General features: G+C 40.5%; 1 protein-coding gene and 1 pseudogene across 4 annotated transcripts in view; both read left to right on the top strand.

Annotated features, from left to right (window-relative positions):
- LOC105491688 (glucosidase alpha, neutral C) overlaps positions 1-27,929 on the top strand; it is a 96,238-nt gene that overhangs the window by 43,561 nt on the left and 24,748 nt on the right. For all 4 annotated transcript variants that reach the window (XM_071067031.1, XM_071067030.1, XM_071067032.1 and 1 more), the window contains 8 exons: positions 2,067-2,133; positions 3,752-3,848; positions 5,503-5,683; positions 5,913-6,066; positions 19,318-19,553; positions 23,811-23,937; positions 24,881-24,960; positions 26,824-26,967. In XM_071067031.1, coding sequence (XP_070923132.1) covers positions 2,067-2,133; positions 3,752-3,848; positions 5,503-5,683; positions 5,913-6,066; positions 19,318-19,553; positions 23,811-23,937; positions 24,881-24,960; positions 26,824-26,967 — 1,086 coding nt within the window. The remainder of the gene's footprint in view (positions 1-2,066; positions 2,134-3,751; positions 3,849-5,502; positions 5,684-5,912; positions 6,067-19,317; positions 19,554-23,810; positions 23,938-24,880; positions 24,961-26,823; positions 26,968-27,929) is intronic.
- Positions 7,551-10,484, top strand: LOC139364153 (BCL2/adenovirus E1B 19 kDa protein-interacting protein 3-like; annotated as a pseudogene).

Genomic DNA, 27,929 nt, shown 5'->3' with positions numbered 1-27,929 from the left:
AACCCTAGAGGAAAACCTAGGTAGTACCATTCAGGACATAGGCATGGGCAAAGACTTCATGTCTAAAACACCAAAAGCAATGGCAGCAAAAGCCAAAATTGACAAATGGGATCTAATTAAACTAAAAAGCTTCTGCACAGCAAAAGAAACTACCATCAGAGTGAACAGGCAACCTACAGAATGGGAGAAAATTTTTGCAATCTACTCATCTGGCAAAGGGCTAATATCCAGAACCTACAAAGAACTCAAACAAATTTACAAGAAAAAAACAAACAACCCCATCAAAAAGTGGGCAAAGGATATGAACAGACATTTCTCAAAAGAAGACATTCATACAGCCAACAGACACATGAAAAAATGCTCATCATCACTGGCCATCAGAGAAATGCAAATCAAAACCACAATGAGATACCATCTCACACCAGTTAGAATGGCAATCATTAAAAAGTCAGGAAACAACAGGTGCTGGAGAGGATGTGGAGAAATAGGAACACTTTTACACTGTTGGTGGGATTGTAAACTAGTTCAACCATTATGGAAAACAGTATGGTGATTCCTCAAGGATCTAGAACTAGATGTACCATATGACGCAGCCATCCCATTACTGGGGATATACCCAAAGGATTATAAATCATGCTGCTATAAAGACACATGCACACGTATGTTCATTGCGGCACTATTCACAATAGCAAAGACTTGGAATCAACCCAGATGTCCATCAGTGACAGACTGGATTAAGAAAATGTGGCACATATACACCATGGAATACTATGCAGCCATAAAAAGGATGAGTTTGTGTCCTTTGTAGGGACATGGATGCAGCTGGAAACCATCATTCTTAGCAAACTATCACAAGAACAGAAAACCAAACACCGCATGTTCTCACTCATAGGTGGGAACTGAACAATGAGATCACTTGGACTCGGGAAGGGGGACATCACACACCGGCGCCTATTATGGGGAGGGGGGAGGGGGGAGGGATTGCATTGGGAGTTATACCTGATGTAAATGACGAGTTGTTGGGTGCTGACGAGTTGATGGGTGCAGCACAGCAACATGGCACAAGTATACATATGTAACAAACCTGCACGTTATGCACATGTACCCTAGAACTTAAAGTATAATAATAATAATAATAATAATAATAATAAATTTTTTTTAAAAAAGGGTAAAAAAAAAAATTCTGGAGATGGATGGTGACAGTGTTACTGAGCGAAGGGGCTTGCTGCCTGATGCACTAGAAACCAATACTATGACAGCAGGTCTTTGAGAACAGAAAAGGTTTTTATTTTAGATTGACCAACAAGGAGATAGGAGTCCAGCTCAAATTTGTCTCTGTGCTGGCCTTAAAGCAGTAATTTATTAGAAAGTTTTAGGGAGTAGATTCTGGGATTATATTATAGCAGGCGGTTGGTGGAAGGAAAGGGAAGTCTGAAGAGTCGTTGGGCATGTGCAGTTATCTCTTCATGCTTCCTCATAGGTTGCCTGTGCAAATTCAAAGGGAATTAGTATGAAATATGTGGTGGCAGTTCAGTCTATGTTGCCAGCAAGCTTGTTCTGCAGACTCTAATTGGCCATATTGGTTCCAACTGATTTCAGCCAGTTTTTTAATCTCACAAGCAGTGGGTTTTAGCATTTCAGCAACTTGTTTTTTTTTTTTCTTATCTGCCATCTTATAAGCTCAAGAATTTCTGTTAATCACTGGCTTATTTAACTCTTTGGGGTACAGTTTCAATAGTTGCACAGCAATGTGAATGTACTTAAAGCCACTGAACCTGAACTTTATACTTAAAAGTAGTTGAAATGGTAAATTTTATGTTGTGTATATTTTACCACAATAAAAAATATATAGTCATGTCAGCTGTGACTCATAAAGATGGTTATTGACATATATATAGAACACAGATTTGATTTGTTAAATGTACTGACATCACACACTGTTCTTCTAAAAGATGAACTCACTTTCTCAGTCTTTCAGGAAAAAAATCCAAATAAAATGTGCTATTGTGGTGAACACATTTGTTACAATTTGTAAACTCACTTTGCTCCCTTTTTTGTACCAACAGGAAAATCAAGAGGATCTGGGCCTGTGGGAAGAGAAATTTGGAAAATTTGTGGATATCAAAGCTAATGGTAAAATTGAAACTGGTATAGTATTAAAACAGATCATTCCAAAAATGGCTGCATAATTCTATCTAAAAGCCCCTTGATCTCTGGCACCTAAAACAAGTGACTTTAACAGAAGAACAGAAATCTCAGATCAGATTCGCTATCCTTCAGTAATGCATTGCAACAGAGAAATAGCAATTATATGCCTTTTGTGGGAAGTGTAAAAGAAATATAGGCCACATGGAGCTTATGGTCTCGTGGAGGGGCCTAGGTCAGCACACTGCTTGCACTGTTCATTAGATAAGAAAGCTACAAATTCCACATTCAATTTTTATGAGAGTCAAGTGATGAGAAACCCAAGTTCTAGAGCTCCTCAGTGGCAACATTTCAAGCCAATGGTTCTCAACCTTTTCCAGGCCCATCATTCGCATGAGTATCACATTCCCATCTGTTACATTTCTTACCAGGCTTAGTGATGGAATTGGGATGGGGGGCAAGTTTGTCTCTTTAGGAGGTGTCTTTCAGGTACTAGGGACTTAGGCAGTTAGAAAAGTACTCATTTTCCTCTTTCCTCCTCCCTACTCTGTAGAATAACAAACCCTTTCTAACACCTTTAAAATTCCCATTCTAGCCGTTATTATCCACAACATAGTATAATGATCAGGGCTGACAGAATGCCCCAAATTAAAAGTGGGGGCATGGGTTCTCAGGCCTTCCTTTCTATAACATCATAATCTTTTAATCTTTTTGTTTGTTTGTTTGAGCCAGGTTCTCACTCTGTCACCCAGGCTGGAGTGCAGTGGCGTGATCATGGCTTACTGCACCCTTGAACTCCTGGCCTCAAGTGATGCACCTGCCTCAGCCTCCCAAAGTGCTGGGATTACAGGAGGAAGCCACCATACCCGTCCATGTTTTAATATTTTTTATCTTCTCTGTAGCATCTCTTTTCCACAAGCTCCTACAAATAAGGACCATTTGATGTCAAATACTTTAACCTAGCATAAAGTCCACGTTATACCTCCTAGTCATTTACATTTTTCCCGTAGCTCTAAAATGATTGCTAGATAAAGGACTTTGTCTTTGGTTAAAGGAAGTTTATATAATCACAATCACAGAGGAGGAATATTTTGAGGAACCAGTTATGGCCCTCCTGGTGCCCTTGACGTTTGCATTCTCTATAGGCAGTCACAGATGAGGCTGGCAGTAAGAATGAGTGATCAGGCACAAGACATTCAGTCATTTCATCTAGTGAAGACTGAAAATGCGCAATATCCTTTGCTTCCTAAAGCAAAGAAATATGTGATAAGGAAAATTTCGATTAGGAAAAAACTCTAAAACTTTGTTATCATGTTTTATAGAGAGAAAAGAGATTTACTGGAAAGAGGAAACAGAGAGCTTCATCACACCGCTAAGGCAACAGAACTAATACGTGACCAGAACTTTGAGTTAAACATTTTTGTATCCCCACAACACCTGAATATAATATCTCACAGATGGTCAGTACACAGCATTTGCTGATTGATCTAGCTGAGCCCAGGTCTCTCAGCCTCTAGTCTAGTCATCTCTCTGCACTCAGAATTAACTGAATCTCCTTACGTGAGTGTCCTTTCAAAAACAAAACTTGGTGTCCTGGTTTCTACAGGTCCTTCTTCCATTGGTTTGGATTTCTCCTTGCATGGATTTGAGCATCTCTATGGGATCCCACAACATGCAGAATCACACCAACTTAAAAATACTGGGTAAGTGAAAACAAGAATTCTTATGGGAGGCTCTGGTTTCTGTATTGAGATGATTTGAAAACATTTATTAGCTATCTGAGCCAGTGCTAATACGTGCCAGGCCTTTTCCTCCTTTATATTGCTTGTGGATATTTAAGAACCCTCCTTGAATGATCACTCAGAGCAGTGGTTTTCCTTTTTTTTTGTGACGGAGTCTTGCTCTGTTGGCCAGGCTGGAGTGCAGTGGCACAATCTTGGCTCACTTCAACCTCCACCTCCTGGGTTCAAGCAATTCTCCTGCTTCAGCCTGCTGAGTAGCTAGGACTACAGGTACCTGTCACCACGCCTGGCTAATTTATTTTGTATTTTTAGTGGAGGTGGGGTTTCACCATATTGGCCAGTCTGGTCTCGAACTCCCAACCTTGTGATTCGCCCACCTTGGCCTCCCAAAGTGCTGGTATTACAGCTGTGAGCCACCGTGCCTGGCCGGTTTTCCATTTTTATTTATTTTTTCTATGGTAAAATTAGATAACTGTAAAAACTATAGTACTGAACCTAGAAATACAGAAGAAGTAAAATTATGGAGCTGCTGTGATCAGAGTAGAGGGAAGATCTTTATCCCCAGGTTTCACTTCTACCTCTCAAGGCCTTTTGTGGAACCCTAGGAGAACATATTGTGAAAAATCACTGACCCAGAAAAAGTCTTTTACCAAAATGGGAGAGTGAGCCAGAGAATGGAATAATGTGGCATCTGATCACCTTTAGTTGCCTCAGGGATATCATGTCAGACTAACACTATTGACAAATAGATGCCAGAGGCATCAGACTAAGAGGAAACAAAACCAAAGAGAAACAGAGTCTGATAAGGTTGCCAGGTTCAGGTGCTGTTGACTTTCAGGTAGGCATAGTGACAAGTCCAGCAGAAACTGTGCTGCGCTCACACTGATCTGAGCTCTGTGCTGCCTCCCCCAATTCAGTTCCCCATCTTCCCCTGCTAAACACTGTGGAAGCCTGTTGGACACAATTCTTTTAACTGCGGAGAAGTACTCACAGAATTCATCAGTGGATACTTACTGTGTGCTTGCTATTGTGGAGTATTCACTGGAGAGAGTCCTCCACTCAAAGGATATTTAGGCCGGGCACAGTGGCTCACAGCTGTAATCCCAGCACTTTGGGAGGCCGAGGTGGGTAGATCACTTGAGGTCAGGAGTTTGAGACCAGTCTGGCCAACATGGTGAAACCTCATCTCTACCAAAAAATACAAAAATTAGCTGGGTGTAGTGGTGCACACCTGTATCCCAGCTACTCAGGAGGCTGAGGTGGGAGAACTGCCGAGCCTGGAAAGTGGAGGTTGCAGTGAGCTAAGATCGTGCCACTGCACTCCAGCCTGGGTGACAGAGTGAGGCCCTGTCTGGAAAAAAGAAAAAGATATTTAGAAAAGATGTGTAAGATGTGATCGTATGTGCTAATGTCACAGGAAGTGGTGCCAAAGGAGTCAAGGGAAGAGGACCACATTCACCCAAGTTGGGTCAGGAAATCTTTAGGGAAGTGGCAAGACTTGAGCCTTCAAAGATGCATGGGACCTAAGTGTTTTCAGAGAAGAGTAGAGCTATTCTGTTTATTAATATTAATAATATATTTGTGATGGTAATTGATGATAATCTTTGCGTTTCAGTGATGAAGATGCTTACCGTCTTTATAACCTGGATGTCTATGGATACCAAATATATGATAAAATGGGCATTTATGGTTCAGTACCTTATCTCCTGGCCCACAAACTGGGCAGAACTATAGGCATTTTCTGGCTGAATGCCTCAGAAACACTAGTGGAGATCAATACAGAGCCTGCAGTAGAGGTGAGCTATGGATCATGGCTATGTGTCATACTTAAAGAAGAAGCAAAACCACTGCAGTGGAGTCATAGCTATTATATTTTTAGTGGCACTTCTCTGCCACCAAAAGCTTTACAGTATAATCAGTGAATATCAGTAGTATCTACTAAAGGAACAGACTGTTACTTATATATGGCTGGATGTTGCAGGTTAAAGGGAAATTTCTCAAATTTTTATTCCGTTCTTTTTCCAGTATACACTGTCCCAGATGGGCCCAGTTGCTGCTAAACAAAAGGTCAGATCTCAAACTCATGTGCACTGGATGTCAGAAAGTGGAATCATTGATGTTTTTCTGCTGACAGGACCTACACCTTCTGATGTCTTCAAACAGTACTCACACCTTACAGGTATTTGCATGGAGAAGTGCCAGTTTCTTGTTCTATTATACATCCTATATCCCATGTGTTATCACTGTAAGTTAATATTTGTTGCACACTGTGTAGAATTTATAACTTACCCAAACGTTTTAATTAGCAAGCATTTCTATTCCCATCCTCATCCCATTCAGTTAAGTAAAACATTGCACTGCGTCTAGAATGCTCCACTGTCTAATTCCTAATACTTACCATCTGCTTTCCTTGGAGCTTTTAGCCCCTGGGCTATCTCTACCTTTATCTCAGATGACCAGTATCCCAACTTCAAGTTTTCTATGTTTTCTTCTTCATTTTAAATATGCAACTGGCTTTAACATGAGAGCATTTTATTTTAAAAGAATGCAAGCTTTTCTCTAAGATCAGAAACAAGACAAGGCATTGCATTTTTACCACTGTTACTCAACATTGTACTGGAATTTCTAGCCAGAGAAATTAGGCAAGAAAACTAAATAGAAGACATCAAAATTGGAAAAGAATAAATAAGATTATAGGAGATGATATGATCCTATATATAGAAAATCCCAAAGAATCCACAAAAAAATTACTAGAGGTAGTAAATTCAGCAAAGTTGCAGGGTACAAGATCAGTATATTAATCTACTCTTGCACTGCTATGAAGAAATACCTGAAACTGGGCAATTTATAAAGAAAATAGGTTTAATTGGCTTATGGTTCTGCAGGCTGTACAGGAAGCATGACTGGGGAGGCCTCAGGAAACTTAACAATTATGATGGAAGGCGAAGGGGAAGCAGGCACATCTAACTTGGTTGGAGCAGGAGGAATAGAGGGAGGAGGTGCCACACACTTTTAAACAACCAGATCTTGTGAGAAATCACTATCACAAGAACAGCAAGGGAGAAATCCGCCCCCATGATCCAGTCACCTCCCACCAGGCTCCTCTTCCAACATTGGGGATTACAATTCGACATGAGATTTGGGTGGGAACACAAATCCAAACCATATCAATCAATAACAAAAAAAATTAGTTCTGTTTCTATATTCCCTCAATGAACAATCCAAAAAAAATTAAGAAAACAGTTCCATTTACAATAACATCCAAAAGAATAAAATACCTAGGAATGCACTTAACGAAGGAGGCGAAAGACTTATACACTGAAAACTATAAAACATTCCTGAAAGAAATTAAAGAATGCCTAAATCAATGGAAAGATATCCCATGTTCATAGGTTGGAAGGCAATGTTAAGATGGCAGTAATACAGAAAGTGATTTACAGATTCACTGCAGTCCCTATCAAAATTGCAATAGCTTCTTTTGCAGTAGTGGAAAAGCTGAACTTCCATAGAATTGCAAAGGGACCTGAATAGCCAAAACAATCTTAAAAAAGAGAAACAAAGTTGGAAAATTTATACTTCTGATAGGATTTAGCTGTGTCCCCACTCAAATCTCATAACGAATTCCCATGTTGTGGGAGAGACCCGGTGGGAGGTAATCGAATCATGGGGGCAGATCTTTCCCGTACTGTTCTGTTGATAGTAAGTCTGTCTCATGAGACCTGATGGTTATAAAAAGGGGAGTTTCCCTGCACAAGCACTCTCTTTGTCTACTGCCATTCACGTAGGATGTGACATGCTCCTTCTTGCCTTCAGCCACGATTGTGAGGCTTCATGTGGAACTGTAAGTCCAATTAAACTTCTCTCTTTTGTAGATTGTCCAGTCTCAGGTATGTCTTAAGCAGATTGAAAATGGAATACAGCTTCTCAATTTCAAACTTACTTCAAAGCTATGGCAATCAAAAGAACATGCCACTGCCCAGGCACAGTGGCCCATGCCTGTAATCCCAGCACTTTGGGAGGCTGGGGTGGGTGGATCACTTGAGGTCAGGAGTTTGAGACCAGCCTGACCAACATGGTGAAAACCTGTCTCTACTAAAAATACAAAAATGAGCCAGGCGTGGTGGTGGGCACCTGTAATCCCAGCTACTCGGGAGGCTGAGGCAGGAGAATCGATTGAACTCATGAGGCGAGGTGGAGGTTGCAGTGAGCCAGGATTGTGCCACTGCACTCCAGCCTGGGTGACAAAACAAGACTGTCTCAAAAAAAAAAAAAAAAAAAGAACGTGCTACTAGAATAAGGATAGACATATAGACCAGTGAAATAGAATTGAGAATCTAGAAATAAACCCATACATTTATAGCCACCCAAACACTGGGATTACAGGCACAAGCCACAGTACTTTGTCCTTGTCACCATTATAATTTCAATAAAGGTTCATGACCATTCAATGAAGAAGAAATAGTCTCTTGAGCATATGGTGTGAGACAGTTGGATATCTGCTTGCAAAAGAATGAAGTTGGACTCCTATATTCAAAATATGTTATATGTATATCATATGCAAAAAACTAACTCAAAATAGATCAACTATGTAAGAGCTAAAACCATAAAACTCTCAGAAGAAAATGGGTCAATCTCCGTGAACTTGGATTTGGCAATGGATTCTTAGATATGACAACAAAATCATGAGCAACAATGACAACAAATACGTGTTAGAATTCACTAAGATTAAAAACTTTTTTGCATCAAAGAACATAAGAAAGTGAAAAAGCAACCTACAGAATGGGAGAAAATGTTTGCAGATTGTGTATCTGATATGGGTCTCTTATCTAGAATACATGCAGAACTTTCTACAACTCAACAACAAAAAGACAGGCTGAGCACTGGGCCCATACCCTTCATGCTTGCCTGCTATACTGTCTGCCACTGAGGGCACATGCAACCCCTAGACCACAACCAACCAGTGACCCAGACTGCTACAGCCACCTTCTGGCACCATATCACAGAGCAGGGGCCCCAGGCTGCAGAGAAAGAGCTTGCAGGGCTCCTGGATAGAACTGCACTTTAGCAATGATAGGAAGGGGAACAGTGCTCCAATATCAGTTTCTGTTTATAATGGTGACATGGGCTGGACACAGTGGCTCACGCCTGTAATCCCAGTGCTTTGGGAAGCCTCCAAAGTACTTCTTTGAATTCAAGTAATCCTCTGCTTTGCTTCCCAAAGGAAGGCTGCAGTGAGCAATGTTCACACTACTGCTCTCCAGCCTAGGCAACAGAGCGAGACCCGATCTCTAAAAAAAAAAAAAAAAAAAATTAATGTAATAGTGACATGGAAAAAATATAGCTAGATGCTTAAAATGAATTTGAATTTGGACAGAGTAGCTCCAAAAGTTCTATGACAGCCTACCTCCTTCACAGACATTGGAGAAAAATAGCTCTCAGTCTGAGGAAGATACCGAGAGAAAGAAAGACGTTGAAAGCATCTTGAAGAAAAGCTCAGGTTGGATATGGGATTGGTCAAGTTGGCCAGAAAATATTCCCCACAAGGAGTTCCTCTTTGAAGCACCTGAAGCACACAGCTACCTAGCATGGAATTTAAAGCCTGATGAGGAAAGGGGGCATTTTCTCAGCAGAATTTCTAAAGAGTTTTGCTGCTGTCTCATCTGGTGGCCAAGGGATTGGGGATCTATATTGGAAGGCATCCGACAACTTCTACCAGCACCTTTTGATGAATAATTTGAATCCAGCTTTGTGCATATAGTGGGGATTTCTATCTGAGCTTGTGACACAGCTAACTCAGGAGCTGTTATGGTCCTTGGGTGGCTACTTCACTTGTTTTTATTTGTTCTGCAAATACTGCTTTCCTAATTTAGTAAATGAAAGAATAGACACTAAAATCATACTGACCTATACTTATACCTATAGAATCAGTTAATAAGGGAGTCAGACTGTTTAATATCTACTGTTAACAATTTGGCAGTGAATTTTCTTTGGGTATTAGATATAAATATGTAAGTATAGTTTTAATATGTTAGTCATGATATAGTATTTAAAAAATTATCTGTAACCTTAATTCAGTTAAAACACTTTATATTCCAAAAGAATGAATGACAGTGATATTAAAATCACTACATTAAAGGGTTTGCTCAAAATAAATATTGTGGCCTTACTTACACTACTGTGGAAAATATTATGTTTAATTTAAATGGATGTAGATTGTATACTAAAGACTACACTTAACTATGCTAATTGGGCTTAATAAACAGAAAACAAGTTACAGCTACAAATGCCACCATACACTTCATACACCAGATTATTCTCACTTTTGCAGCATAAGGACTTTAATGTCCAACTATTAGGTAATCAACTTGGATAATGTATCTGTTGAAGGCACCTACTTAGTGTCTTTTCCTTTTTATCACTCTGGATTGCTGAATTTAATCCTATCCTTTGTGCTCAACTTTTTTGTGCTGTTAAAATCAGCTTTAACCTAAGCGTATCTGTGTCTACTTTAAAAGACTGGAAATGGAAAAAAAGATAAATATTTTCCATATCCTTTAAAAAAAGAAAAGAAACCATACTTTAAAAGACTAGAAATGGGCCGGGCGCGGTGGCTCAAGCCTGTAATCCCAGCACTTTGGGAGGCCGAGACGGGCGGATCACTAGGTCAGGAGATCGAGACCATCCTGGCTAACACGGTGAAACCCCGTCTCTACTAAAAAATACAAAAAACTAGCCGGGCGAGGTGGCGGGCGCCTGTAGTCCCAGCTACTCGGGAGGCTGAGGCAGGAGAATGGCGTGAACCCGGGAGGCGGAGCTTGCAGTGAGCTGAGATCCGGCCACTGCACTCCAGCCTGGGTGACAGAGCAAGACTCCGTCTCAAAAAAAAAAAAAAAAAAAAAAAAAAGACTAGAAATGGAAAATAAATAAATAAATCTTTACCAAATCCTTAAAAAAAAAAAAGACAACCCAACTCTAAAATGAGCAAAGGGTTTAAAGAGATATTTCTCCAAAGGAGATAAATAAATGAACAACAAGCACATGAAAATATGCTCAACATTGTTAGTCATTAGGAAAATGCAAGTCAAAACCACAGTAAAATATCACTTTGCACCCACTAGGATGGCTAAATCCAAAAAATGGAAAAACATAAGTGTTTACGAGGATGTAGAGAAATTGGAACATTGCCGGTGGAAATGTAAAATGGTTCAGCCATTGCAGAAAACAGTTTGGCATTTCCTCAAAACGTTAAACATAGAATTACCATATGAACCAGTGTGATGGTTAATTTTATGTGTCAATTTGTCTAGTTTAGATGTCTCTGTGAAGGTATTTTTTAATGAGATTAACATTTAAGTCAGTAGACTTTGAAGAAAGCACATTACTCTCCATAATGAGAGTGGGCCTCATCCAGTAGTTGAAGGCCTTGGAGAAAAAGACTAAGGTCCCTGGGGAAAACAGAATATTTCCAGCTTGCCTTCAGGCTCAAGCTGCAGCATCAACTCTTCCCTGGTTCTCTAGTATGCCAGTATCTCCTGCAAAACTCAGACTTGCCAGCCCCTACAATCACATGAGCCAGTTACTTTAAGTAAATCAGTATTTGTATCTCTCTCTGTGTGTGTATACATAATTTATAAATATATAAATATATTCAATATAAATCCTATTAATTCTGTTTCTCTGAAAAACCCTGTGTTCTCTGAAGAACGCTAACTGATACACCCAGCAATTCTACTCCTAGGAATATGCACAAGGGAATTGAAAGCAGGGACTCAACAGATACATGTATGCCAATGATCACTGTAGCATTATTCATGACTGTAGGATCCAGCCTTACGGGGCTTAGTGGGTGTTCTCCCCGTGTGTAGAGACGAGAGATTGTAAGAAATAAAGATACAAGACAAAGAGATAAAGAGAAAACAGCTGGGCCCCAGGGACCACTACCACCAAGATGCAGAGACCGGTAGTGGCCCTGAATGACTGGGCACGCTGATATTTATTGCGTACAAGACGGGGAGGCAGGGTAAGGAAGGTGAGTCGTCCTAGTGATTGATAAGGTCAAGCAAGTCATGTGATCATGGGACAGGGGGCCCTTCCCTTTTAGGTAGTCAAAGCAGAGAGGAAAGGCAGCATACATCAGTGTTTTCTTCTGTGCACTTGTAAGAAGATCAAAGACTTTAAGACTTTCACTATTTCTTCTACCGCTATCTACTACGAACTTCAAAGAGGAACCAGGAGTATGGGAGGAACATGAGAGTGGACAAGGAGCGTGACCACTGAAGCACAGCACCACAGGGAGGGGTTTAAGCCTCCAGATGACTGTGGGCAGGCCTGGATAATATCCAGCCTCCCACAAGAAGCTGGTGGAGCAGAGTGTTCTCTGACTCCTCCAAGGAAAGAGAGACTCCCTTTCATGGTCTGCTAAGTAACGGGTGCCTTCCCAGTCACTGGCGTTACTGCTTGACCAAGGAGCCCTCAGGCGGCCCTTATGCAGGTGTGACAGAGGGCTCACCTCTTGCCTTCTAGGTCACTTCTCACAATGTCCCTTCTGTACCTGACCCTATACCCACCAGTTATTCCTAGGTTGTATTAGTAATGCAACAAAGAGTAATATTAAAAGCTAATGATTAATAATGTTTATACTAATGATTGATAATTATCCATGATCATCTCTATATCTAATTTGTATTGTAACTATTCTTTATTGTAACTATTTTCTTTATTATACTGCTACAGTTTGTGCCTTCAGTCTCTTGCCTTGGCACCTGGGTAATCTTTCACCCACACATGATAACCAAAAGGTAGAAACAATCCAAGTGCCCATCAAAGATTAACAAATAAAATGTGGTATATACATATCACAGAATATTATTCAGCTATAAAAAGAAATGAAGTTCTGATACATGCTGCAACATGAATGAACCTTGAAAATATGGAAAATGAAATAAGACAGTCATGAAAGGACAAGTATTGGCCGGGCGTGGTGGCTCAAGCCTGTAATCCCAGCGCTTTGGGAGGCCGAGATGGGCGGATCACGAGGTCAGGAGATCGAGACCATCCTGGCTGACACGGTGAAACCCTGTCTCTACTAAAAAATACAAAAAATTAGCCGGGCGCGCGCCTGTAGTCCCAGCTATTCAGGAGGCTGAGGCAGGAGAATGGCCTGAACCCGGGAGACGGAGCTTGCAGTGAGCTGAGATCCGGCCACTGCACTCCAGCCTGGGCGACAGAGCAAGACTCCATCTCAAAAAAAAAAAAAAAAAAAAAAAAGAAAGGACAAGTATTATACAATCCACTTATATGAAGTAGCTACAATACGCAAATTTGTCAAGACAGAGATTAGAGGGGGCTGACAGGTGTGCTTACTGATTACAGAGTTTCTGCTTGGGGTGATGTAAAGTTTTTAGAAATAGTGGTAATGCTTGTACTACATGGTGAATGTGATTAATGCCACTGAATTGGATACTTGGAAATGATTAAAGTGGCGAATTTTGCTATACATGTTTTACCACAATTCTTAAGAATCAGTAATGTAATATGCCATAAAAACCCACATTGAATTGTGCATTTTAGATGGGTGAATTGCATGGTATGTGAATTCAGTAAAGCTGTTAAAAATAAAAGTGTTGCAGCATCATTTCTGCTGCATTCAGTTGATAAAAGCAAGCTAAGTCTAGCCCATGTTCAAGGGTGTTCAATTCCAATTGCGACGGGAGGAATGACAATTTATGGATATGGGTACCCGTGCAGGAATGAGTGCTATCAAAGCCCGCCTGCAGCTACATTCCACATTGTTATTAGTGAGAATGCTGGTTTATGATAAAGCTCTTCAAAAATACTGGATCTCCCACCATGTTCAAAGACAGTAAAGATTATTTGTGGACTCCTACTGAGGGTTTAGCTCAATCATACACCATACCCGCCTCTGTCTCCCACCCAATCTAGTTATATCACAATTTTTGGTTAAATCAATATTCAGTGTTTACATTTTTCACATGCTCAAGGGTGTCTGATACTTTATCCAGTCTACTTCTTTCCCTGGAGACTATCTTCCCTACCAGAGCTCTTCATCTTTCTCCTCCCATCTGGACCATTGCTCTCTAGGTTCCCTGCACAGCTTTCATCTCAGAACTTACCTTCACTGTTTTCTGGTGTTGTATCCCTCCTTTCTTCAGTTCCTTGTTTTTCTCTTTTCTGATGTATTCCCTTGTTGTGTTTATTTGTTTGTAGCATCTTCTGGTAGTTTCCCAAGAACATTTGCATTGGAGGTACTCTTTTTGCCTCCTTGCAGGTATGAAACCATCTTTTTTCCTACCTTTACCCTTGGTTGATAATTTGCCTATCAGGGCTGAATATTCTTTCTCTGAGAATTTGAAGGCATTTCTCCTCAGAAATAATATCACACACATCTACAACCATCTGATCTTTGACAAACCTGACAAAAAAAAAAAAAAAGAGGAAAGGATTCTGTATTTAATAAATGGTGCTGGGAAAACTGGCTAGCCATAAGTAGAAAGCTGAAATTGGATCCTTTCCTTACACTTCATACAAAAATTAATTCAAAATGGATTAGAGACTTAAATGTCAGACCTAAAACCATAAAAACCCTAGAAGAAAACCTAGGCAATACCATTCAGGACATAGGCATGGGCAAGGACTTCATGTCTAAAACACCAAAAGCAACGTCAACAAAAGCCAACATTGACAAATGGGATCTAATTAAACTAAAGAGCTTTTGCACAGCAAAAGAAACTGCCATCAGAGTGAACAGGCAACCTGCAGAATGGGAGAAAATTCTTGCAATCTACTCATCTGACAAAGGGCTAATATCCAGAACCTACAAAGAACTCAAACAAATTTACAAGAAAAAACAACCCCATCAAAAAATGGGGAAAGGATATGAACAGACACTTCTCAAAAGAAGACATTTATGCAGCCAACAGACACATGAAAAAATGTTTATCATCACTCACCATCAGATAAATACAAATCAAAACCACAATGAGATACCATCTCACACCAGTTAGAATGGCAATCATTAAAAAGTCAAGAAACAACAGGTGCTGGAGAGGATGTGGAGAAATAGGAACACTTTTACACTGTTGGTGGTACTGTAAACTAGATCAACCATTGTGGAAGACAGTGTGGCAATTCCTCAGGGACCTAAAACTAGAAATACCATTTGACCCAGCCATCCCATTACTGTGTATATACCCAAAGGATTATAAATCATGCTGCTATAAAGACACATGCACACGTGTGTTTATTGCGGCACTATTCACAATAGCAACCCAAATGTCCATCAGTGACAGACTGGATTAAGAAAATGTGGCACATATACACCTATACAGCTGGGCCCCAGGTAATCTATGCAGCTATAAAAAAGGATGAGTTTTATAGCTGGGCCCTGGGAATACTATGCAGCTATAAAAAAGGATGAGTTCATGTCCTTTGTAGGGACATGGATGCAGTTGGAAACCATCATTCTCAGCAAACTATCGCAAGAACAGAAAACCAAACACCGCATGTTCTCATAGATGGGAACTGAACAATTAGAACACTTGGACACAGGGTGGGGAACATCACACACCGGGGCCTGTTGTGGGGTGGGGGGATGGGGGAGGGATAGCATTAGGAGATATACCTAATGTAAATGACGAGTTAATGGGTACAGCACACCCACATGGCACATGTATACATATGTAACAAACCTGCACATTGTGCACACGTACCCTAGAACATAAAGTATTAAAAAAAAAAAAAGATATAGGAGACTTGAACAACATTAAAAAAAAAGAATTTGAAGGCATTTCTTTTATTGTCTTCTACCTTCTTGCTCCAAAACCATTCTTAATTCTATTCCTTTGTTCCTCTGTGTGTAATCTATCTTTTCTCTCTGAAATACCTTCTCTTTATCATTAACATTCCAAATTTCCAGTATTCTGAAATTTTATAATAAAATCCCTTGATGGAGATCTTTTGTTTGTTTGTTTGAGTCAGGATTTTGCTCTATGTCCAGGTTGGAGTGCAGTGGTGTCATCATGGTTCACTGCAGTGTCAAACTCCTGGGCTCAAGTGATCATCACACCTCAGAATCCTGAGTAGATGGGACTTACAGGCATGTGCCACCATGCCCAACTAATTTTTTCATTTTTTGTATAGACAGGGTTTCCCTAGGTTACCCAGGCTAGTCTTAAAACCCTAGGCTCAAGGGATCCGCCCACCTTGGCCTCCCAGAGTGCTCTGCAGGGATTACAGGTGTGAGCCACTGTGACTGGCCCTAGGTCTTTTAAAATAATCATTGTTCTGGATGTTAGATGTGGACCCCTTCAATCCTGAGAATTGTGTCCTTCAGTTCTGAGAAACTGTTTTGTATTATTCCTTAGATTAATTTTTCCCTTCCTTCTTTTGCCTAGTTTTTGAGCAATTTTCTCAATTTTATCTTCTAGGCCTTCCATTTATGCTATCATGTTTCTGCTTTCTAGGACCTCTTTCTTATCCTCTGATGGTTCCTTGGTTTTTGTTTTCATGTTATGCAAAGCAATGGCAAAACATTTATTATCCTGAAATGTGTACATCCTATTTTTTTTCAAGTAGCAAATTTGTTGGTGATGTAATTTATTTAACCTGTTTCAGTTGGACAGACTCATGATCAGTGCTGCTCTGTATAATTTCAAGTCTGATGAGCCTCTAAGTTTTTTGTTTTTTTGTTTTTAGGAGACAGGGTCTCACTCTGTTGCCCAGGCTGGAGTGCAGTGGCGTGACCATGGCTCACTGCAGCCTCTAGCTCCTGGGCTCAAGCGATCCTTCCAGTTTAGCCTCCTAAGTAGAATTCTTTTTATTTATGTACTTTAATTTTTTTGTTGAGATGGGGTCTTGCTATGTTGCCCAGGTTAGTCTTGAACTCCTGGTCTCAATCAATCCTCTTGCCTCATCTTTCCAAAGCACTGAGATCTTCTAAGTATTTTTACCCCACTTCTAAAACTTGATGAGGAATTCAAAATAGCACACCGCATTAAATGACATTTATTGTTTTATAAATTGTATACAGGTTGAGTATTCCATGCTTGGGACTCTAGAGTGTTTCAGATTTGGGATTATTTTGAATTTTTGAATATTTTCATTAAACTTACTGGTTGAACATCCCAATCTGAAAATCTAAAACCCAAAATGCTCCAATGAGCATTTCCTTTGAGTGTCATGTTGGTATTCAAAAAGTTTCAGATTTTAGAGGCCAGGTGTGGTGGCTCATGACTGTAATCCCAGCACTTTGAGGGGCCAAGGTGGGTGATCACCTAAGGTCAGGAGTTTGAGACCAGCCTAGTCAACATGGTGAAACCCCGTCTCTACTAAAAAGTACAAAAATTAGCTGGGCATGGTGGCACGCACCTGTGGTCCCAGCTACTCAGGAGGCTGAGGCAGGAGAATTGCTTGAACCCAGAGGCAGAGGTTGCAGTGAGCCAAGATCGTACCACTGCACTCTAGCCTGGGTGACAGAGCTAGACTCCATCTTAAAAAAAAAAAAAAAAAAAAAAAAAAAAAAAATTCAGATTTTAGAGTACTTCAGATTTTGGATTTTTGAATTAGGGATACTCAATGTACACTTGTTTTTTTTGTTTTTTTGTGGGTTTTTTTAAGGCTGAGTCTCACTCTGTCACCCAGGCTGGAGTGCAGTGGCGCAATCTCGGCTCACTGCAAGCTCCACCTCCCGGGTTTACGTCATTCTCCTGCCTCAGCCTCCCGAGTAGCTGGGACTACAGGTGCCCGCCACCTCGCCCGGCTAGTTTTTTGTACTTTTTAGTAGAGACGGGGTTTCACCGTGTTAGCCAGGATGGTCTCGATCTCCTGACCTCGTGATCCGCCCGTCTCGGCCTCCCAGAGTGCTGGGATTACAGGCTTGAGCCACCGCGCCCGGCTCAACCTACACTTGTTTTATGCTATCCTAGTCTTGTTTAAGGGTACAATACTTTTTTTCGTCTCTCTAGAGATACTGATAATGTTTTGATATTTACTTTGATTCCTTGCATTGTCCCTGTTTTTTTGGAGATCTTTTTATTCTGTTTCCTTATTTGAGTCACTTTCTCTGATTTTGGAGACTTTGCTCAAATGTGAGTTTTGAGACGGAGTCTCACTCTATTGCCCAGGCTGGAGGGCAGTGGTGCAATCTCAGCTCACTGCAACCTCTGCCTCCTGGGTTCAAGCAATTCTCCTGCCTCAGCCTCCTGAGTAGCTGGGACTACAGGTGCCCGCCACCACACCTGGATAATTTTTGTATTTTTAGTAGAGACAGGATTTCACCATGTTGGCCAGGCTGGTCTAGAACTCCTGACTTCAAGTGATCCACTCGCCCCAGCCTCCCAAAGTGCTGGGATTACAGACATGAGCCCCCACACCCACCTCCATTCATATTTCATGGTGAGGCTCTGTGTGCCTAGATGAGGCTTCCACTCTAGTTTTGAGAGTGGGTGTGTCTACTGGTGTTTGGGACCAGGATGAGCTCTTCCATCAGTAGCCTCCTCAATAGCACTCTGGGGAGAGCTTCCCTGGCTTTGCCCCACAGTTACCACCCCACTCCTGCCTGCCACCTGCCAAATTTTTGTTGAAATTACTCCACTCCCGTTCTCTTTGTTTTTATGGCTTTCTTTCTTTTTTCTTTACTCAGATTTTAGTGTGACTTTAGGAGGGGAAGGAGATACATGCAAGTGGTTGACCAGAAGTCCTTCACATTATCAGTAAACATTTTGATAATAATTTACTGAAATTTCTTCCCAACTTCAGTCTCTTTACCTTCAAGTGAGTCCGAATGCTGCACCCTGACTTAATTTTTCTTAAATATAGATCTGCTAAGATTACATCTTGCCAGACTTTTGATGGCTTCTCATAAGACAAGATTCAGAATTCCTAACCTCAATTACAAAGCCCTTGACAATCTGACCCTATTCAGTTTCATCTTCTACTGGTCTTTCTCACACTGTGACACCCTGGAGTATTTATTTTTCTGTAAACCTGTCACGTACTTCTCTGCCTCTGTGTTTTTTCTATTCCCTGTGCCCCGAATGCTCTATCTATTCTTCCTATCTGGTCTATTCCTACTTAGTCTGCAAGGTCCAAACCAGGTTTTATCTCCTCTGTGAAGCCTTTCAAGAGCCTATACTTCACCGCAGGCAGAATGTATTAACCTCTCTGTGTTCTGGTAGCGCTAGACTGATACGTTAACCTGGTAGTTATACCTCAGGACAGAGCACTTTATTTACACTCCTGCCTCATTAGCCAGGTTGTCACTTCCTTAAAGGCAAGGACTATGCTGTCTTCTCCTTGATATTCTAAGCGTGAGCTCAGTGCTGAATACTCTGTAGACATTCAGGAAATGTTTATCAAATGAATAATGCTCATTGCGGTGGCAGTTGACTCAGTTGTCATCTCCCTCTTTTAGGCACACAAGCCATGCCCCCTCTTTTCTCTTTGGGATACCACCAGTGCCGCTGGAACTATGAAGATGAGCAGGACGTAAAAGCAGTGGATGCAGGGTTTGATGAGCATGACATTCCTTATGATGCCATGTGGCTGGACATAGAGCACACTGAGGGCAAGAGGTACTTCACCTGGGACAAAAAAAGATTCCCAAACCCCGAGAGGATGCAAGAGCTGCTTAGGAGCAAAAAGCGTAAGGTAAAATAAGCCAACATTTCTGAACCTTTTAATTACAGAGTTTTAAAAAATGTTTAAACTTGCCTTGGTACGTCGATGGTGGAGAAACATCTAATAAAAAATGGCTGTGAAAATAGTAGATTCAAATATAATTGTCACTGTGATAAGAGAGAAAATGAATGGTGAAAAGGCGATGACCCCATCCATTCCTGGCTTAGTTATCTAGGTCCCCATAATGAAGAAAGGGTCTAGCATTTTCAGTTCCATTTGTTGTGGCCACCCTGTAGTAATATGATCTCCCCACTCAAAATTTGGTTTCCATGTCTCAGTTGGTGACACCACCCAGGCACCAAGGGTAATTAAAAAGTTTATTACTCATATGATGAGAATTTCTGGGGAGAGCAGGGGTGGCTCCCAAGCCGGTTTGAAAATGGCTTGAGAGAACTGAGAAAGCAGATTGACTCAGTTTTTATGGTGGTTAGTGGGTGGGGACAGGGCAAGGGCTCTTGCACGCAGGCTGAAGCTTAGATAGTTTGAACCCCCTGCTGGCACCAAAGGAGGGAGCACTAGAGCTTTATTTGTTGGCTTGTCCAGATACGGGCAGAAGGGTAAGCGGGGAGTAGCAGGGCTTGAAAAACCCTTAACAGTCAAATATCAAATATTATCAAATTCTTTAATACACTGCTTTGCATTCATGCTTCCTTGGTGGACTCCAGCTGTCAATCTGGCCAAAAAAAGAATAGAAATAGAAAATGGGGAGGGAGAGAAGCCACTGGAACATGTATAATGCTGTTTTCCAGTTCCAGGAGTGGTGGTGGTGGTAATAGCGATAATGAAAAGATGGAAGGAGAGAAAAAAATGGAGAGAGGAGAAGTGGGGTGAAACCCTATGTGTATCATGTAAATGAATAAAGTCCCTCTCCTTGAAAGTAAGGTTGACTTTTCAACCCATTCCTTTGACCTCCCCACCAGGCTTTTCACAGATGGCCAGAGCCAATCCATTTAACTCCTAATTTCCTAATTAATAAATAGCTACTATATATCAAGCTATTATGGGCTAGGCAATATAGTAAAACACATTATTCCATCCAGTGATGACAAAACTATAAGGTAGGTCTTGTTACCCCATATTTTAGATGAGGAAGCTAAGGCTTAGACTGGTTTCAAAATTTACGCAAAGGCACACGGTGAATAAATAGCAAGACAAGAATCTGAACCCTGGTCTGCCTGACTCCAGATCTTCTGTCCTTAATAAGTAGTTATTTACCGAGGAACCTTCAAGATGCTATACTAGTGCTGAAGAGTATACAGAGATGAGCTCCTTGTGGTCTTACAGGGAGTGAAGAAAAGGCAAGTATCCAGCCACAATACAGGGAAGTAACATAAGGGCCAAAGAAAGGTCAGGGTGGGGGACAGGCCAAGAAAGAGAAGATTGTATCCTCAAGACTTAAGCAGGGCTTTGTTTCAGAGGTGCATTTTATTTTATTTATTTATTTTTATTTAATTTTTTTTTCGGGACAGAGTCTCACTCTGTCACCCAGGCTGGAGTGCCATATTGCAGTCTTGGCTCACTGCGTCCTCTACCTCCTGGATTCATGTAATTCTCCTGCCTCAGCCTTCTGAGTAGCTAGAATTACAGGCATGTGCCACTATGGCCAGCTAATTTTTGTATTTTTAGTAGAGACGGGGTTTCACCATGTTGGCCAGGCTGGTCTTGAACTCCTGACCTCAGGTGATCTGCCTGCCTGGGGCTCCCAAAGTGCTGGGGTTACAGGCGTGAGCCACCATGTCTGGCCTAGAAGTGCATTTTAGATGAGCCCTGAAGGATGTCCCTAACTAATGGGTAAGCAGGGAGAGGGAAGAGGGCAGTGCAGCCAGAGGAAGGAGCATTAAGGGTGTTCGGAAAGTAGTGCACAGGCAAGGCTGACAGCAAGGCATGTGAGGGTTCTAATAGTGGAGGATCTGACCAGAAAGGTTGGGACCTTTTTGTAAACTGCTTTGTATGCATTTGGAAACATTACAAGTTTTTGAATAAGGGTTTAATATCCAGAATATATAACAAACTCCTACAACTCAGCAACAGAAAAACAGTTAAAAAGTGGGCAAGGAACTTGAATAGACATCTCTCCAAAGCAGATACACAAGTAGCCAACAAGCACAAGAAAAGATGCTCAACACCACTAATCATTAGGGAAATGCAAACCAAGACCACAGTGAAATCCCATTTTACATAATTAAGATGACTACTATTTAAAAAAAAAAAAACAATTGTTGGCAAGGATGTAGAGAAATTGGAATCCTTGTGCACCGTTGGTAGGAATGCAAAATGGTACAGCTGTTATGATATGATCGTTCCTCAAAAATTTTAAAATGGAATTACTGTATGATCCAACAATTCCACTTATGGGTATATACCCAAAGGAATTGGAAGCAGGAACCTGAACAGATATTTATACACCCATGTTCATCGCAGCATTAGTCACAGTAGTCAAAAGGTCAAAGCAACCCGAGCTGCTTGGGTTGCAGCTCCCTTGACAGATGAATATGTAAACAAAATGTGGTATATACATACAACAGAATATTATTCAGCCTTTAAAAGGAAGGAAATTCTAATAGATACTAAAGCATGGATGAACCTTGAGGATAAATGCTAAGTGAAATAAGCCAGTTACAAAAAGACAAATACCACGTGATTCCACTAATTTGAAGTAATTGGAGTAGTCAGATTCATAGAGACAGAAAGTATTATAGAATGGTAGTTGCTGGAGCTGGGAGGAGGGAATGAGAAATCATTATTTAATGGGTATAAAGGTTTAGTTTTGCAACATGAGAGAGTTCTGGAGATTGACTACACAACATTGTGAATGTGCATACTTAACAGTACTAAACTGCACACTTAAAAAAGGTTAAGATGGTAAATTTTATGTTATGTGTATTTTACCACAATTAAAATATTTAGGCTGGGTGCAGTGGCTCACACCTGTAATCCCAGCACTTTGGGAGGCCGAGGTGGGCGGATCATCTGAGGTCAGGAGTTCGAGATCAGCCTGGCCAATATGATGAAACCCTATCTCTACTAAAAATACAAAAAAAAAAAAAATTAGCCCGGCATGGTGGCGGGCACCTGTAATCCTAGCGACTTGGGAGGCTGAGGCAGGAGAATCGCTTGAACCCAGGAGGTGGAGGTTGCAGTGAGCCGAGATCATGCCACTGCACTCCAGCCTAAGTGACAGAGCAAGACTGTCTCAAAAAACAAACAAACAAAATTTAAGAAAAAGTTTGAGCAATGAAGAATTAAACTTTAATATTCAGGACTGATTAGAATAGAGATGAGGAAGGAGGATTAGATGGTGTTCTGGCCACATAAAGTGTTATTGAGGCCCTAGACTGGTAGAAGTGATGGTATTACAAAGTCACGGAGAGATGCTAGAGATGTGACACTGTGGCTTACAACTTTTCTCAAATCTCCTTCCTAATATGCCTGCACCAGTGGGCTTGGGGACTTCATTTGTTTTTAACATGTTATCCTCTTAGTTTCTTTAATGTTTGCTCATATCAATGTTATCTGAGCATCTAAATGTCTAGGGAGCACGTACCCTGCCTACTTAGTTCTCTATGTATAGTATGCAGCACCCATCATCATGGACAGATAGACACTTAATGCTATTTAAAGAACATCTGTTGGTTAGGCAGCAATAATTAAAAAAGAGCATTGGCCTATTTTGTTTTTGTTTTTGTTTTTGTTTTTTTTCTTTTTTAGAGATAGGGTCTTGTTCTGTCACTCAAGCTGGATTGCAGTGTCATCATCATGGCTCACTGTAGCTGCAACCTCCCCAGCTCAAACAATCCTGTTGCCTCAGCCTCCTGAGTAGCTGGGACCACAAGTGGACACCACCGCGCCCAGCTAATTTTTAAATTTTTTTGTGGAGACAGGGTACCACTATGTTGCCCAGGCTGGTCTTAAACTCCTGGCCTTAAGCAATCCTCCCACCTTGACCTCCCAAAGTGTTGGGATTGCAGGTGTGAGCCACTGCGCCTGGCCAGCATTGACCCAGTTTTGCTATCAGTTGAAATTCTCATAAGCACATGAAAGGTTATAGGGTTTTACTGGTGTCTGAAATACTTATTTTGTTTTGTTTTTGGTTTTGTGTCTGAAATATTTCAATACTAGTTGTAGTTGTTTGTAAAAACTTAGCCCCCAAACTATGGTGAAAACATATACATGAACATTTGTCTTACATAAAACTGATGAGACCTCCAAACCTTCATGTCCTGACAGCTTGTGGTCATCAGTGATCCCCACATCAAGATTGATCCTGACTACTCAGTATATGTGAAGGCCAAAGATCAGGGCTTCTTTGTGAAGAATCAGGAAGGGGAAGACTTTGAAGGGGTGTGCTGGCCAGGTTTGAAATCACTTTATACACTTATTATTTCCACTTGTTCTGTCCCAATTAATAAAGGCTGCATGGTGCTCATTGTGCTCCCTTGTAGATGTCTTTTGCTCCTCTAGCTACATTTTAAGCATATAATTTAAGGAAGAGATAGTATTGCCTTCTTTTATATCTTTCATAACACTTGGTACTGTATGCTTTGTATGTATTTATCAATCAATAATTGAATGAATGAAAAATAAGCAAACCTCAGTGGCATGCTGTTTCTCTAAGCAAACAGTGGTAAAAAGTTGGGGAATAAGAAAAGCGGAGGAGGAGAAAGAAAAAAGGGGGTTCTGCAAGCTCTCTCCTTGTAATTGCTCTTCACCCTTTTAGCCCATAGTTTTGGCTTCCCAGGCTTTCATGAGTGACCTCAGCCACCCTGGTGACTATGAATTGTTCATTTCAAAAGTTATTAAAAATTATTAATTTAAAGCCTTGGTAGAAACTCCCCAAGGACAAAAGGAAAATCACCACATTGTTTAGAAATAGAGATAAAGAGTCAGCACCATCTCTTATAAATCCATGCACTGTAGAAAAACCCTGTACCTTTCTTTTTTTCCCTTTACATCCCTTGAACACAATTCTCTGTTCTCTTTAAGAACCAAGAGATCACTGCAGGATATTTACCATCCTTACTTGGGCTGTCTTAGGCCATCAGTAAGGGACAGGCTCCATCATGATGCTTGTGCATTGGCATTCCCCTGGGCCTCTGGTATTGAAAGATCTAGTGATTATCACTGGAGCCCAGCATTGCCTTCATTCACTTCTCAACAGACCATGCCTGTGTCAGCCAACTTTCATGTTTATGTAAGGTACCCATTTCCCAGCTCTCACATCTGATATCTTCTTTACAATGCATCTTACTGTGAGGACCACTGTTCTTGACACGCTCCCTACTGTTCTGCCTCCACAGGTCTCTCCTCTTACCTGGATTTCACCAATCCCAAGGTCAGAGAGTGGTATTCAAGTCTTTTTGCTTTCCCTGTTTATCAGGTTGGTTTTTATTCCTTTGTTCTTTTCGAGTTACCTGAAAGAGTGAAAGAAGCAGAAAAAGTGATTGAATAAAACTATTCTTTTTCATTGAGTAGCTTTTCATATATAATGCTTTTATTAAAAGGCAAGTATGGCCACCACATTACAGACTCTGGGGGTGCTGGGAGAGGTGCCATATGCATAACCAAATGCACAAAAGCTGTGATTTTGACCTCTATTATAATAGACTCTATGATATATCAAAGTACTTTATAGCAGAGGTTTATTATATTTTCAAATTGCTATATATATTTTTTATATAAAATTGTATTCCATAACTATTATTTAAATACGATGATACATGTGAAAATATCTTACAACATATTTGTCATTAAAAGTGAAGTGTGATTTTTAAATAATCTGATAAGAACCACAGAGAAAACTGGAGAGGCCACATCTGGAGAACTGTTTTCAACCAATTATGATGATATTAATGATGGCAGTGATGATGATGATACCTAATGCAAATTGAGTACTTGCTGTGTGCCAAGCACTGTGCTAAGGACTTTATGTGCATCATACCATTTGTCTTCATAATAACCCTCTGAAGTTGGAACTATAACTAAATTTAACCCCATAGATGAGGAAACTGAGACATAGAGAAGCTTAAAAACTTGCCAAGGTCACGCATCTAGTAAATGGTGGAACCAAAATTTGAACTCAGGTCTGTTTGTCCCCTAAGCCCAGCTTTTAACCACTGAACTCTAGTTTCTGGCATCAAGTATTAGGGCACTAGTAAACAACTTAGTACAGGGATAGACAAGCCTTGGGCCAAATCTGGCCATGCCTATTCATTTCCCTATTATTTGTGGCTGCTTTCGTACTACAATGCAGAGTTGAATAATTGAAAAAGAGACCTCATGGCCTGCAAAATTGAAAATATTTACTATCTGTACCCTTACCAAAAATGTTTGCCAATCCCTGCCTTAGATGGTTCTAAAGGAAAGATATGGTAGTTAAATATTTGGAAATCATTTACCCTTATTCATAGAAGTACACGTTTAGAAATAAAGATTAAAAAACAAACAAACAAAAAATCAAGTAAGCCACCTCCAGGCATTTGAAAGACTTCCATGTGGGCGAGGTGACAGATGTATTCTGTGGGGTCTCAGAAGGTAAGCTAGGTAGGCTCTGCAAGGGGAATGTTATGCACAAAGAGCAGGATTTTTGAAAAATAATGGAATGAGCTGTCTGAGGGACTCCCTGTCTTTTTAGCTATTCAGTCAAATGCCAAAAGATAAGGGATTCTAGAAAAGACCAGGGATTCTGCAATACCATGTTAACTAGATGACTCAACTGTCCCTAAATTGAACAGTTCTGTGTAGAATACAAACTATAGATCATGTTAACAAACAAGTATATTGGCTGTCAAGTCTTTCAGAGTATTAGAGAGAAGGTAGAATCTTGTCATGTTCAGCTGTAGCTGCCCTTAGTTAAGAGTTACAGCATCCGATGAATGAGAAAGAGCCCAATTGTGAACATTCACAACCTTTCCCATAGGAGTCCTGCATGGAGGTCTTGGAATGAATTTGCCAGGTAATATATATTTCACAGACAACACAGGGCAGCACTCTTTTATTCATCAGCAAATATTTATTGAGATCTGTCTATGGGCCAGGTATTATTCTAGATGTTTGGGATTTATTAATGAACAAAACAGACAAAATGTCATGCCCTGTGGAACTTAAACTCTAGCAGTGGAGCAGAGGACAGAGCATAGATAATAAACATAATTTTTAAAATGAGGTAGGAAAGAGGAATGATGAGAGCTATTATATAGACATCATCAATGTAGGAGTGTCATGACCAAGGTTTACTTCCTAGGGATCTACGGACATCCTCTTCCTTTGGAATGACATGAATGAGCCCTCTGTCTTTAGAGGGCCAGAGCAAACCATGCAGAAGAATGCCATTCATCATGGCAATTGGGAGCACAGAGAACTCCACAACATCTACGGTTTTTATCATGTAAGACATCCAAAAAGAAGTAAATTGGGCTCGTGTGACCTGCCTTTTGGCTGAAAGTCATTTGCTTTGTAATATAATGGCTATCCTCTACTGTTCATTTCTCTTTGTGTGTCTTTTCTGACAGTTGCAATGAGTGTTAAGTAGTAGCCAATACAAGACTTTTTATTATTTCTCCCTTTGCTTCTTTTCATGATGAACTTTTAAATATTATGAAATTAATTATAACATAAAACCTCTGCCTCGATAGGAGCCATTAATAAGTGGCACTCACTGGCTACCACCTCAAACTTTTATCGATGCAAGCAGTGTATAAATATGTGAATGAAGGTAATTAAAACAAGTGTTTTAAGATTTCACAAATATCTACATACAGCAAGTCTTATATTCACACTGGAGGAGCAATATTTAGAACACAGACACACAATTTCAATAAGTATACTTCAAAAATGTAGAGCCTTCCTTAAGTACTTAGCTTCCTCAATAAAGGTGGTAAAATTATCTTTCATTTGCCAACTACATCCAAAAGACATGGCAGACACTTGCCCTCATGTATACCCATGGTTCTTTGTTATTTTCAAATTGTGACTGTATTCCTGTGGCCCTCTCACCTATTGGTATTTTCCAATGGGAGCTTTTGGCTAAATATAAGCCTAGTTTTCAGATAGTATGCGTTTGCCTCTGTAACAGCCTGTTGCAGTAACTGTAGACTGCTTTAGTTAGTGAGCTTTCTTATATAGGTCAGGGCCAGTCATTTAACCTCTCTGAATCTCAGTTTTTCCTGCCAATGAAAACTGTCTCTCAGAGGTTGTTATGTAGATTATATGAGAAAATTGTATTAAGTGCCTAGCAATAGTAAGCACCAAATAAATGCTAGATGATTGTTTATTATTATTTCATTGCTATTGTTAACCAAAGAAAATTTTCCATTCTTTTAATAGGGGAATTTAGAGTAGTTTCATTAT

This window comes from Macaca nemestrina, chromosome 7 (genome assembly GCF_043159975.1).
Source record: "Macaca nemestrina isolate mMacNem1 chromosome 7, mMacNem.hap1, whole genome shotgun sequence".
In the NCBI taxonomy this organism is placed as follows: Eukaryota; Metazoa; Chordata; class Mammalia; order Primates; family Cercopithecidae; genus Macaca; species Macaca nemestrina.
This window is presented reverse-complemented; position numbering and strand designations above follow the sequence as displayed.